Source organism: Macrotis lagotis, chromosome 3 (assembly GCF_037893015.1).
Source record: "Macrotis lagotis isolate mMagLag1 chromosome 3, bilby.v1.9.chrom.fasta, whole genome shotgun sequence".
Taxonomy (NCBI): Eukaryota; Metazoa; Chordata; class Mammalia; order Peramelemorphia; family Peramelidae; genus Macrotis; species Macrotis lagotis.
In genome coordinates this window covers 222295689-222309235 of record NC_133660.1, presented here as the reverse complement: position 1 = coordinate 222309235, position 13547 = coordinate 222295689, and the positions used below count along the sequence as shown (strand labels likewise).

At 44.2% G+C, this 13547-nt stretch overlaps 1 protein-coding gene and 1 long non-coding RNA gene across 6 annotated transcripts in view; one reads left to right on the top strand and one right to left on the bottom strand.

Annotated features, from left to right (window-relative positions):
- Nucleotides 1–13547, bottom strand: part of MXD4 (MAX dimerization protein 4) — a 50587-nt gene that overhangs the window by 31281 nt on the left and 5759 nt on the right. For both annotated transcript variants that reach the window (XM_074229921.1, XM_074229922.1), the window contains exon 3: nt 5402–5431. In XM_074229921.1, the coding sequence (XP_074086022.1) occupies nt 5402–5431 (30 nt within the window). The remainder of the gene's footprint in view (nt 1–5401; nt 5432–13547) is intronic.
- LOC141518163 (uncharacterized) overlaps nt 1–13547 on the top strand; it is a 36360-nt gene that overhangs the window by 22508 nt on the left and 305 nt on the right. Inside the window, exons 3-4 of one of the 4 annotated variants that reach the window (XR_012477117.1) lie at nt 3522–3794; nt 8668–8798. This is a non-coding gene — a long non-coding RNA (uncharacterized LOC141518163). Of the gene's footprint in view, nt 1–3521; nt 3821–8667; nt 8799–13547 lie in introns of all 4 variants that reach the window. The other 3 variants (XR_012477116.1, XR_012477115.1, XR_012477118.1) reach the window with 3 other exon arrangements.

Here is a 13547-nt window from a genome sequence, read left to right as displayed (position 1 = left end):
GGATGTAGGAGGACAGAGAGCCAAGGCAGGAGGGGGTGCCCTCTTATGGCAGCCCTCCCCAGGCTTCTGTGCCGCTCCAACCAGAGCAGGGCTGCCTGGTGACAGCAATGAATGAAAGAGCCTGGGCTCCTGGGGCAGAGAGCTCAGAGGACCATGATGGAAAGGGAAGCCGCATTGCTTGCCCAGGGTCAGAGTTAGGACTCCAGTCTAGACTGTCTGACTCCAGGACAAGCCTTCCCTCCAGCTCAGAACAGGTATCCTTTGCCCTTGCTAGCAGAGGTCTCAACTCATCTGGGACAGTGGAGGAGTGGGGATCACTTTGAATGTACTTATTCTTTAAGGGAAACAACTGGTTTCTTCTTTGTCTTCCTAACACACAGTAGCTTAATAAAGGCTTACTCTGGCTAAGAGCTCCTGGAAATCAACAATGCTTTTCCTCAAGGCCTCTGGGTGCTATGGGCATTCTAGAGAGATCCTAGGAAAGACCAGGGCTTGTTACACTGGGCTGCCCCAGAATCCTCCACCTGGAAGTCCCCCCTCCTCTGCTAAGCACCCCCGTAACATCCCTGATGCTTGATACTGGGTGTCTAAACCAAGGGGAGCCTCTGCAGCTGGGGATGCCAGCCCAGGCTCCAGCACTCTGATGTCTGACAAATCCTCTCTGTTCCCACTAGATTGTCCTACTTGGGGAGGGGACCAAGGGAGCCCCCACAACAACAAGGTTTGCCTGTTCAGTCTAAGGATCGGCTTCCTCCTCTGAATGCGGGCTCTACAGGATTTGCCTGACCTGTATCCAAGTTGTTGGGAGGAAGAGGCTTAGTTAACCTCAAGGTGCCATAGAAATGAATGATCGTATCTGAGTCTGGTTCGGGATCCAACTCCTGCTGTGACCTACCTCTCAGCCTCCCCAGATATTGGGAGGATCAGAGGAGACAAGAGGATGGGAGTGCTCCCTTAGGAAATGTGATCTTGGCAGAAATGTGAGGGATGTGAGCCATCAGCTGCAGGGGTGGGAACAGGGAACCTTCCATGAACGTCTAGCCACTCCCCAGGTGGCCCACTGTTCGGAACCTTCTGTCCCTAGCTCGGGCTCTCTCTGGGGAGACTCCCCTTCCAGGAAACACAAGTTGCAGAACTGTGTGTTCTGGCCCCACCTAGGGCCTGAAGTGACCAGGGAAGGCAGGCAGGTTGGTTGCCTATCCCTGGGTCCCCAGATGTTTACTAAGTACCTGTGGGGAGAGGATGGTGTCTGCCTCATGTACCCAACTGAAGCTCTGAGGGGAAGAGATGTATGATGGACAGGTCACAGGGAATTTGGGGCACATTTTCTCTTATCATCTATCATTACCACCACTATCATCATATTGCAGGATTTAGAGGTCATATGGACTCTAGAAATGATCTTCTCCAAAGGTTCTTAACCTGGAGACTGGGAACTTTTTTTTTTAATTTCATTTGATTACTATATTTCAACATAACTGGATCCCACCATAATCTATAGTATTTTACTTTCTATTACATGGCTCTGGCTTCATCAGACTTCCAGAAAAGGTTAGGAACCCTGGATCAAATCCAAATCTTTTATCATGCAGAGGAGGAAACTGAGGCCCAAATTAGTCACCTAGTGAGCCAAAGAGCTAGGATGGGAGCCCAGGTCTCTTGACTCTTTTTTTTTTATTTTTAGGTTTTTGCTAGGCAATGGGGTTAAGTGACTTGCCCAAGGCCACACAGCTAGGTAATTATTAAGTGTCTGAGACCAGATTTGAACTCAGATATTCCTGACTCCAGGGCTGGTGCTTTATTCCACTGCGCCACCTAGCTGCCCCCGGCCTCTTGACTCTTAATCCAATAATCTTTCCCCTACCATATACTAATGATAAGAATTGACTTTTCTAGAATGCTTAGGATTTCTCTCCATTTTACAGAAGAGTAAAACAGTTCAAAGGTGAGAGAAGGCTTGACCAGTGTGCCTCAGTTAAGAAGGGGTAGGGCCAGGATTCTAACTGACAACTGTGATCCCAGACCTACCTCTCTTCTTCCCATTACAGGATACAACCTGCCCTACCCCAAGTGAGTTATGTCCCATTTTTTTTCCCCTGGAGGATCTCTCCTCAAGCACTACTCATTTCCATGGAATCTTAGAATATCAGAAGAGGGAGTAGAGGGTAGAAATCAATCAGTTCAATCCCTCACCCTTAGCACAGAAGGGGAGATAAACAGGATTGTTCCCATTTGACAGATGCAAAAACTGAGGGTGAGAAAAGGATCCTCAGGTCACCAAGAGTATGAGTGGCAAACCAATACCTCTTCAAGGTTGCATTAATGCCCCATAAGCACAGAGATAAGACAGCTTTCCTTTCTATACCATCTCCTGGCCTTCAGGAAGAAAGAAGCTCCCCAGCAAAGAAGAACCTCAAATTATGTGAGAATTTGAATTCTGGGCAGGTTTGGATTCTCTAGAGGGATGCTCAATGGTGAAAATCAAATCATTCCTACTTTATAGGTTGTATTCATTTTCCTATTCTGAGTCTACCCTCCCTAGCAAAGGAATAAATCACAGAAGCATGAACTCCCAGAGTTAGAGGGTAGGTACCTCAGGGGGTGGTACCTAGTCTGGCCCTACCTAGGCAGGATCTCTTTTATGTGTAGTCCTCTAGACTCCACTTAATAACTCCATCGATGGGAAAGTTTACGGAAAAATTAAGTAGTGCTTTATCTACTGGTCCTGTAGTTATTAGACCTGAGTTCAAATTTGACCTCAGAAGTTTACTAGCAGTGTGACTCTAGGAAAGTCACTTAACCCCAACTATCTCCAAAAAACCCCATGACAATAGAGTGGCTCAATCGACGTCTGGATACTGCTAACAATGATCAAGTTTCTCCTTTTGCAACATCCTGTCACAGCTACTCATTCTTCCCTTCTCGTCCCACCCCCCCAAAAGAGCTTCTCTTAATTTGGGGTGTATAATGTGCTGCCCTCTCCTTCCCTACTCCAGATTTTATCCTTCTTCATAAAAGGTCCCATATCTTCTGTGAGAAACACAAAGACTCATTGGAAGACCAGAATTTTTGCTACTAATACTATGGTCAGTATGATACTGGGCCTCGGTTTTCTCATCTGTAAAATGAAGAGATTGAACTAGCTGGTTCCTCTAATCCCTTCCACCCAGTCTGGCCCTTGCTCTCCTTGAGCCCACAATCTGGAAAAGGGGAATAAGGAAAGAACAGAAACAAATACAGTATTATGAAGAATATGGGAAGCCCAGAGAGAGAAGAACAGGTTTGCTTCTCAATGGAGTTGGAGGGAGAAGAGGTAAAGAATCTCGGACCTGAAAGGAATCTCAAGTCATTGAGGTTTCTTCCATTTTTATAAAAAAAGGAAAAGAACATGGACTTTGCACACTAGGGGTCAGTAAGTGATTTTGGACACCTGCCACCTAAAAATAGGGGGGAGGGGAAGCAGATCCTGCCTCATCAAGCCCAGATCATGCCAGGCCAACCCTACTTCTCTTTTCTGCCAGGGTCACCAGGAGAGCTCCAAACAATGTCAAAACACAAGTCATCCTTTTGGAGAAAGATGGAGAGACATGGGCTGCTGGCTTTTGGAAGATGTTCAATGATCAGCCTCCCAAGCCTCCTTTTTAATATCAATCTGGAAGTCATTAGGGAAGTGCTTTCAAGATCCGTGATTGCCCTTGTGCTCTCGGCTCTCAAGGACATGCTAAAAGGCATAGATGATACATGGATGGCAGGTGACAAAGTTGGGATCCACAAAGATCCAGTTGAGCTGACCAGTAAGAATCTAGTAATAGAAGTCAAGGTAAAAGTTATATATGGGGGGGGGGAGGGGTTCAAAAAATCAACTTCAGAGGTATAAATAAAATGGAGAAGTATGGCTGTAAGCACTTTGTTTTCAAAGGAAAAGGACTTTTTGGAGCATCTCAAATTCAACAAGGCAGGCAAAAAAGGCTAACACAATCTAAGGCTAAAGAGAAGTAACTTAAAAATAAACATATGCACATGGATAAAAAAAAAGTAAAAATATAAAGGGACAAAAATAAAAAAGAGAAGCCCAGCGTACAAAGTGAAGGAAGTTGTCCATAAACTCTGATCAGCCCACATCTGTTAACAGAGTTTTCCATTCTGGGTACAAAACAATTGAACAACTATCTGGCAGTGATACCTCCCAATCAGGCATCATGTTTTCTGTGCTGGCTCTGTGACACTGTTGTGTGACCTTGGGCAAGTCATTGTTCATTTGTATTTAACTTCTGAGCCTATTTCCTCATCTGAAAATAAGGTACTACCTCACAGGGGTGGTTGGAAAGAAATTATTTTTTATACTACTCAAAGATTCATGATTTTTCTCATGTGGGTCAAACCATAGAACTCTCTCCTCTTCTTTAAACCTTAGGAGAGAGGCCTTCATGAATTGGTGTGTTCAAATAAATAAATCCATCTTGCATAAATGGGCACCTGGCCAGTCCATTTCTTGGCCAACACAGTCTAGCGCTATGGTATAATAGAAAGGGCCTGCCTTTAAAGTCAGAGACCTGACCACCTTACAGCCTAGGTTACCTGTGGCAAAAATCTCTCATCCTCAGTTTTCCTATCTTTAAAATGAGGAGGTTGAACCCTATGAGCTGGGATAATAAGTACAATTTAATGTTAGGATTCAGGATTCAGGAGGCCTTCCTGGTTTTAAATTCCATCTCTTGCACACATTAACCATGCAATCATGGGAGAAAGGTATTTAAATTCTCTGGGACTCAGTTTCCTCCTCTGTGAAATGGAGATAATAAAACTTGCACTATTTGTAAAGTTAAAGCCGACAGAAAATTGTTCTAATTAAGACCCCAGTTCATATACTCATCAGGTCACAACTTTAGGGTCCCAGTTTCCTTCAAAGCTCAGATCAAATTCTCCTTCCTATGGAAGGTTTTACCCCATCCTTCCAGTGAAGGAAGGGTACCCTCCCTCCCAAAGTGGTCTTTGGTGGGATCAAACCGAACCCCTGCTGACAATTCTCCTCTGGTGTAAGCAGTCCCTTTGTTACCCTCCCTTCCAAAACTTCTACTTCCCCATAAACATTTACACAGGCACAGTTCTAAAAAACAAAACAACAGCCGAAAAAACCCCAGCCATAGCAGCGGAGGAAAGGGCACAGGATAGGGGAAGAAGAGCTTTGCCCATGCTCAGTGTAAGGAGAAAGTCAGAGGCCCGATTTGTCTCAAACCACTCTAGCCCAGAGGCAGATTGGAAGGAATTCAGATGGATGGACTGAACCAACTCCAGGTCTCCTCCAACCTGAGATGGTGACATTTGGACAAGCAGAAATCTGGATATGGGAAAGTCATTCTATAACATGACCCCCCAAAAAAAATTTTTTTTGGGTACTTACCTATGCTTTTCTAGCTCGTTGTGTGAAGACCTGTCCAAAGAACAAACAAAATAAAGAAGTCAGTCCCCAAATCAGCAAAAAAATTATTCACCAAATCAATCTGTGAGTCGGCTCATCAGGGAGGCTGGCGAGGGCATTCCTGGTCAGAATGGCCTGGGTGCCCTCCCCAGGGCCTCCCAACTCGAGAGTAATGGGGACAGAGCTAAGAAGTGGAGATGCTGGAAGCCAGGCGGAGGCCAGTTTCCAAACGGAGCTCAGCCTTGACGTTGGCAGGGAGGACTCCTCCAAGGCATCTCAGAATCCCACAAGCGCCACGTAGGAGCAGAGAGGAGCAGGAGAGCTGGGCGCAGATCCCAGCTGAGACACTCAGACACTCAGCTAGGGGACTCTGGGCAAGTTCCTTTTGTCTGCTAAGCCTCAGTTTCCTCATCTATGTAATGGTAACCATGATACCTATAATCTTCTTAACCAGACTGATGAGAGTCAAAAAAAAACCCCAAAACCACTAGCACTGGGGTCAAAAGATATGCGTTTGAATCCCACATTTATCACTTACTACCTGAGTGACCCTAGGCTCAGGGACTCAGGATTAGACTAAATGGTATCAGAAGGCACTTCCAGCTCTAGGCCTACAAGCCTATAAACATGCCTTCATTGAGAGCAGGGTCTGATTTGTTTGGACTATTTGTATCTCCATAGGTGCTGACATAGGTATTTGCTTGTAATAGTCACTTATTAAACTGCTTACTGTAGATTGAAAATCTCAAAGTACTATTGCAAAAGGAACAATTAATATTAAAATATCATGCCATTATAATATATGCAAATAAAACATTATTATTGAGATTAATAGTCCCTTGTACTGACTACATGTGGGACTTTTGAGCAATCACTGCCTCTAGGCCTCAGTTTCCTCACCTGTAAAACGACCTTTCCAAGATTTCGTGTTACTTTATATCCTAAGGATCTCCCCCCAACTAGGACTAGAACTCAGCTCCTTGGTTCCTCTTCCTAGTTCTTGAAGGTCTGGTTGGGGGGGGCGGGGAGTGTGGTCAGTGATCACCTAGCCTGTCCCCGGCTCCCATGCTTCGAGGCACCCAGTCATTCAGCTTGGGCATCCTCTGTCAAGGGAAGGGGATAGCCTGGTTGCCCTCTCGAGCTGGTCTATACAGCCATGAGGTTTTTTTTGTTGTTGTTGTTTTTTGTTTGTTTTTTTGTTTTTATCCCCAGTCATGAGGTTTCAAGAATCCCTAAGGTCACTTGGCTCTAGGGCCTCATCTCTACCACGATTAACTCCTCAGAACTGGAGGGACTTCGCCTAATATTCTCATTATTTCTGACATTTCCTTCACAATATTTGCAATAATAAGCTTTCTGTGTTTAATCCTTCAACTAAATTGTGATTCCCCAAGGAATCTACAACAGGTATACAATAGGTGCATATTCAGTGCTCATTGCTGCAATGACTCCTTCTGTCAACATTCATTGCCTTTCACAAAGTGGCTTCAACCTCTCTTTCCACCCTTATTTTCTCCATTCATGTCCCCCCCGCCGCCGCCTCCCCAAAGGGTCTCCTCTTGCCCTCCATTCACCTGGTTCTTTCACCATTCTCCTACCATAGAAATGCTTCTTCTTCTCCCCTTTCCTTCTCTCCAAGGGTGATCTGCTTCCTCTGGGAAGCCTTCCTTGAGAGGGACAACCCACAGGGATTCTCCCTTCCTCTATCTTCCTGGAGAATTCCTCCCTTAGGTCCTGAGTCTTAACTTAGGGATCTGTGTGCAAGAAAAGTTTTGTCTTTTGAGCACACAACTCCTCAGGGGAACCAGCTGGGTTCTCTTTCCCTTCCTTTTCATCCCTCCCCTGTCTAAGGAAGACCTGAGCAAATACCAAGAGGAGGTAACTATTGGGAATAGTAGCCACAGCTGGTCCTTTGTACAGGAATCTCCCTGTCCATATTTTATCTGCTCTTTACCATAATTCTCTGAAGCCAGGAAGACATTTTAAAAATAAAGAAACAGGTTGGAGAAGGTTTTGTCCAAGGCAACACCAGAAGATCAGAATGTATAAGGGCCTCCTGCCTCACAATTAATGATTCTATTCACTCCCCACACCAGGACAGCCTCATTCTGGCCTCCTTCACAGACTGTGTCCCATTTTGTTTTCTTTCCTTTTTCTACCAAACATACAATCTGCAAGAAGGATTCTCAGTCCCAGAACTGGAGACAGTCAAAAGTAGGAGAAACCTTGAAGGCCTCCCAGTTTGATCACTCCCATCATAGGGCCGTGTTTTTTCAGACATGGTGCTGCCCACTTTGAATACCCCTGAGACCAGAATTCTTGGCTGTTGATCATACACATTTCCCATGCCTCATCTATGCCCTCCTTCCCTTCTAGACATGGGTCTGGAAAAAAAGGATGAGAAAATGCTTGGCTATCTCAGACCACCTAAAGGGTAGTCCCTTCCAAAGACTAAAATCAGCAAGACTTCTGTCACACACCCAGTTCAGTGAAACATGGTTGGCCAAGTTTGTCAAGAGATTACAACAATGAGTCTTCTGAATCTCTTCACTGAAGAGGTGATGGACTGCAGGTGTGGAACACTGAATATACTGGCAAGTTTAGGTGATCACATGTTAGTTTTGCGAACTAAAGGCTAGGTGAATAGACTTGAAATCAGAAAGCCTGGAGTTGAAATCCGTGTTCCAAGCACTAGGCTTATGTGACCTTGGATAAGTCATTTCACCTCTGACTGCCTCAGTTTCCTCAATTGTGACATGAGGGCAATAATAGCACCTCCCTTCCAGGGTCCCTGTGAGGATCAAGTCAGAATATTTGTTAAAAACTTTGCAGACCTTTGAATATTATATAAACACTACCTATTATTTCTTTTATTTTTTTGGATTCTTTTTTTTAATTTTTGGAACAAAGGATAGTTGCTAGGTAGGAAGGGATAAATTTATAAATAAAAGTGATGTGGAAATATAAATATCAGTAAAAATGTTTTAAGCTCTGAGGATAGGAAAGAACATGATCTTCCTCTGGTGGGGTGCAACCCATTTTACTTGGAAACTTCTGAGACTAAACTGACCAATGAGCATTTATTGGGCACCATCCCTGCTGCCCACTGGCCACAAGCATACCCCAAACATGTCCCAGTTCACTGTTTCTCCTTATTGAATTAGTATAGTAGAAAAAGTGACAGCATAATTTATAGAATATTAGAGCTGCAAGGGAACCCTGAGTTTACCTATTCTTTTCACATATAGGGAAACTGAAGCTCAAACAAGGACAGTGGATCCAAATCATTCAGAACAGTCAAGGACACAGGGTTCCTGATTCTTAGACCAGAACTCTTCCTGCTGACAGGACGGAATCATGGTGGAGGGAGAATGGACAGGTGAGGACACCGGCTCTGATCCTTGTTCAGCTTGTGTCTGAAAAGTCCTTGGGGCAGAGCCTGGAACAGCCTCCCTTCCTTTCTCTGGACAGCACTAAGCAGAACCACTGTTTGCAGAGGGACCTTCTAGCTCCAAGACTCCCAGGCTGCTGCGGGCACCAAGGCTTCTGCAAAGTTTTAGAGCCATCATCACCCTCACTTTACAGAGGAGGGAAACCAAGGCCCTCAGAGAGGAAGAGATTCCCCACACAACTAAGCCTAAGCCCCCGACTCCAAATCTGCTGCCTGGCCTAGCCCAAAAGGCTTTGACACAGAACCCCATCAAGCCTTTTTACCTTAGGATTTCCCACCTCAGGAGCTACAAGTCACAGTCATGATGCAAAGAGAGTTAGGTTAGGAGTGGTGATGATGAGACGTTGGGAAAAGTCCCATTTCTCTGAGCCTCAGTTTCTTTAGACATAAAGTGAAGAGTGGTCAAATAATCTCAAAAGGTCCTTGCTTGGGGGAGAGAGTGATGGGCTTGAGTCATGAAGACCAGAGTTCGAATTCAGACCCAGACATTTCCTAGCTGTGTAACCATTAAAAAAAATCTGTTAGCCTCAGTTTCCTCAACAGCAAACCTACCTCCCAGGGTTGTTATGAGGATCAAATAAGATGGCATTGGTCAAATGCTCAAAACGTTGCCTAATTTACCATAGAAACTCTACAAATGCTTGCTACAATAATGATGACTATAATCATATAATACAAATATAATAATTCTACTGTATTGTGATGGTTGGTATGAAGCATCCCTGCCAGGACCATCCTGCCATGCAGCTCTCCACCCCCTGCTGCCTCCCTGGAGATGGGGAAGCCTCTCCTAGCTGTTCCTGCTCCTCTCCTTTCAGCAGGAGGTGCTAAGCAGGGCTGTATCTCCAAGGGGCTGGCCTCCTCTTCCCTCTACCCCTTTTCAGAAAACAGAAACTTAAAAGGCGGGGAGGAGGTTTCTTGTCATCATGACGTGGGACCCGGAAATAGAACTGACCACTATGGTTATCTAACAGCAGCAGCAGGAGCCACATTTATTGGAACTCTTTCAATTTCATTTTTTTGAGAAATGTCTCTCTATTCCTCTCTTCTGAAAAACCTTGCCTGTCTTCCTTCCAGTTTCCTCCCCCCGCATCTGAACAAATAACTGAGGTTTCTGCAGAGCCTTAAAGATTTATAGAGCAGGTGGCATAAATATCATCTTATTTTACAGATAGGGAAATGGAGGCTTAGCAGTTCAGGGAATTGCCTGAGAAATATGGTGATACAATTGGGAAAATATTGGATTTGGAGTCCCAGGCCCTAGGTTCAAATTCCTTGATTTGACATTTACTACCTATATGACTGAAAAAAAATCACTGAACCCCTCTGGGGGTTTCCATTTCAGAAAAATGAGAGGGTCAGACGAGATGCTCTTGAAAAGTCTCTTTAAGTTCTAAATTTAAGTTCATTTGATCCATCTTAGGGTTAGAAACACCCTCTTCACCCTGGACCACGCTGCTTCCAGATGAGCTGGTATATTAGGACAGAGCTGTACCACCCTGGAGCTACCAAACACTCAGACATCCACTACAGTTCCACGTCTTTGGCAATGGCATTGTGGGAAAATATGGGAGAAAAATTTATCAGAGGCGAAGAGTCCTGAGTTCAAATCTCAGCTCTGAATGAATTTATGGACCTTGAATAAGTTTCTTCTACTTCTGCTTTAGTTTTTACATTTGTGAAATAAAAGGATTGAATAAGGTGACCTCCAAGAATTCCTTCAGTTCTGATATTCTATGTTCTAAAGTCTCTCTTGGAGGCCTCTCTAAAATAACCAATAGTGCTCCCTTCTCCCACCCTGATCCAATTTCTGAGTGCCCTTCTCTCCTCTGCCAGCATAGGCTCTCATCTGAACACCAGTCATATGGCTTTAGAGTTAAGGCATAATCTAGGTCAACACCCTCACTGTAGAAGTGGGGAAACCGAGGCCCGGGGGGGGGTGATTTGTCCAAGATTATATAAATGAGTCAGTAGCAAATCCATGACTCATACTCAAAGTCTCCAATCTTCAACACTTGGACTCATCTGACTATCTTGGGTTCGTCTGAAAGTTTTAAAACTTTCCAAAGTTCAATTACATAGGATACAAATACCACTGGAGGAATCCAACCATGGGACCAGAAGGAGAGAACTGTTTCAACTCAATACTCCAGTCTTATCCAGGAACTCCCATTCACTTTGCTCCTTACCTACAGCTTCACTCATTAGGGAAACATCAAGGTCAAGGAGAAGAACACTAAAGTCTAGTAGGATCAGTGGATCTGGGTTCAAGGTTTGTCTTTGCCATTTATTACCCATGTGACCAGGGCTTTTCATTGCTCTGGATCTCAGCTTCTCTGTCAAATCACAGAGTCTCAGCCTGGAAAGGGAACCAGCCACTTAGTCCCACCCACACCTACAAATCTATCCTCTACAACATCTAAAAATGGGTGAACATTCAGTCTTTGCTTAAAGGCTTCCAATGAGAAGCAACCTTTTCAAGACAGTTCAGTTTTGCCTATTATGAAGCCTCAACTTACTTTCTATTCTACTTTCTTATTTTTGTCCTTTAGATCCAAAAAGCGTAAGTTGAATCCTTCTTTCCCAGTAACAATAGCCCTTCAAAAATGAGATATCCCCATGTCCCCACTCACTTCTCTCTTCCCAATTCCTTTTGAATTCACATGAAATAAACTTGAAGCCTTCACCATCCTGGCAGGTCTTCCTGAAGACCGGCCCCCCAAGGAATGAAGAAAACGTAAATGAGGAAAAAAGTTCTTTCTACTTGTCTGTTTTAGTTTATCCAAATCCTTGATATTCCTCTAGCCTGACAGGTCTTCCTGTCTTCAGTCTTTCCCTCTTTAATCTTTGTTCATTTTACAGATAAGGAAACTGAGGCAGTATTAAATAACTTGGTGGTGGGGTGACAAAACATGTCTGAGGTTGAATTTGAACTCAGGTTGTCCTGACTCCAGACCACTATGTCCACTGCGCCACCTAGCTGTCAGTCTTTAACCTACCCTGCTTAAATAATATTCTTTACATACAACTATGATATCATTAAAACAGATATTCTAAACCTGGCTCCAAGCCCGGGGATCATTTCTTTCTTTCTCTGTCTCTCACCTGTTTATTGTTATTTAAATTTAAATAGTTCCTTAAAACCCCCCCCAACAATAATAAACCAATAATTTCTCCATACGGATCAGGCCCCCTCCCACATCTAACCTATTCTTGAAACAAAACTAAACAGTTAAAACAGAATTGAAGAAATAATATGGAAGGGGGTGCAAAGGCCTCCCTCCCAGGCTCTCCTCAAGGGACAGTGATATGGATTTCATTCCTCACCAAGCTTAACGGCTACCTTATAGTTGTTCTGATTTATATGGGGTTAACCCCAACCCTTCTCTCTTCTAAGCCCCCCCCAGACCCCACTCAGCTGTCCCACAGAGAAAGGCAACCTGACTGAAGCAGAGGAAATACCCCCCTTCTTGAGCAAGTTGGAATAACCGCTTGCAAGGTTTTCATCATATTTCCATGAGTCCCAGACCACACCACACTGGCTACACACTTCCTGTCCCAGTAGGGCCTGGTTTCAGCCTGGCCATTCAACAGTCTGGGTCTACCCAATGCCTCCGGCTGAATCTCTCCCTGCTTCATCTGGGACTGCCTCCTCGCAATCCTGATTCTCTCTCTCCCCACACAGCATCTCAGACAGAGCTGCAGCCCTTTCACTTGGCAGATGATGAGGGAACTGAGGTCAGCCAAAGAGAAGTGACTCGCCCAAAGTCACACAAGGAATAAACAGCTGAGGCAGAATTCAAACCCAGCTCCTCAACCATGAACTTGGCACTCTTTCTACTATATTGCACAGGATTTGAGATTATTGAGTTGGAAGGGACTTCAAATATCTTCTAGTTTATAAATGGGGGAAGCAGACTAGAAACATAACATGAATGGTCCAAGGTCATACAGCAGGCCGGAAGAGGACCAGATTCCTTAATTCCCAGGTCTATGTTCCTCCTCTTACACTATTTTTTTTTAGTCTTTGCAAGGCAATGGGATTAAGTGGCTTGCCCAAGGCCACACAGCTAGGTAATTATTAAGTGTCTGAGGTCTGATATGAACTCAGGTACTCCTGACTCCAGGGTCGCTGCTCTATCCATTGTGCCATGTAACTGCCCCTGCTATTTTTTGATGAAATGAAATTCATTCATTCTTTTATTTTTGTCTTAGTGAACACTGTGAGTCATCTATCAGCAGCTGCCTTATATTTTCTGATTTTATTTAAAAAGAGAATGTAAAAATTTATATGATGCAGTTCCATTGATAACAAGTCAACTAACTAGGGGCGGCTAGGTGGCACAGTGGATAGAGCACCAGCCCTAGAGTCAAGAGTACCTGAGTTCAAATACAGCTTCAGTCACTTAATAATTACCTAGCTGTGTGGCCTTGGGCAAGCCACTTAACCCCATTTGCCCTGCAAAAAACAAAACAAAACAAAAAACCCCCAACTAACTGGCTGTTTGACAGCACCATTAATAGCACCAATAATTAAAATGATATTATTTAATGTCTAAAAAATGTGATTCTCAACTCCCTTACCCCATTTTCCACCATCCTGCCACTGTTAATACAGAAGGAAAGTATAGGACTGCTGAGGACTTTCATTTTTCTTTATTTCATTAGTTTTCTATA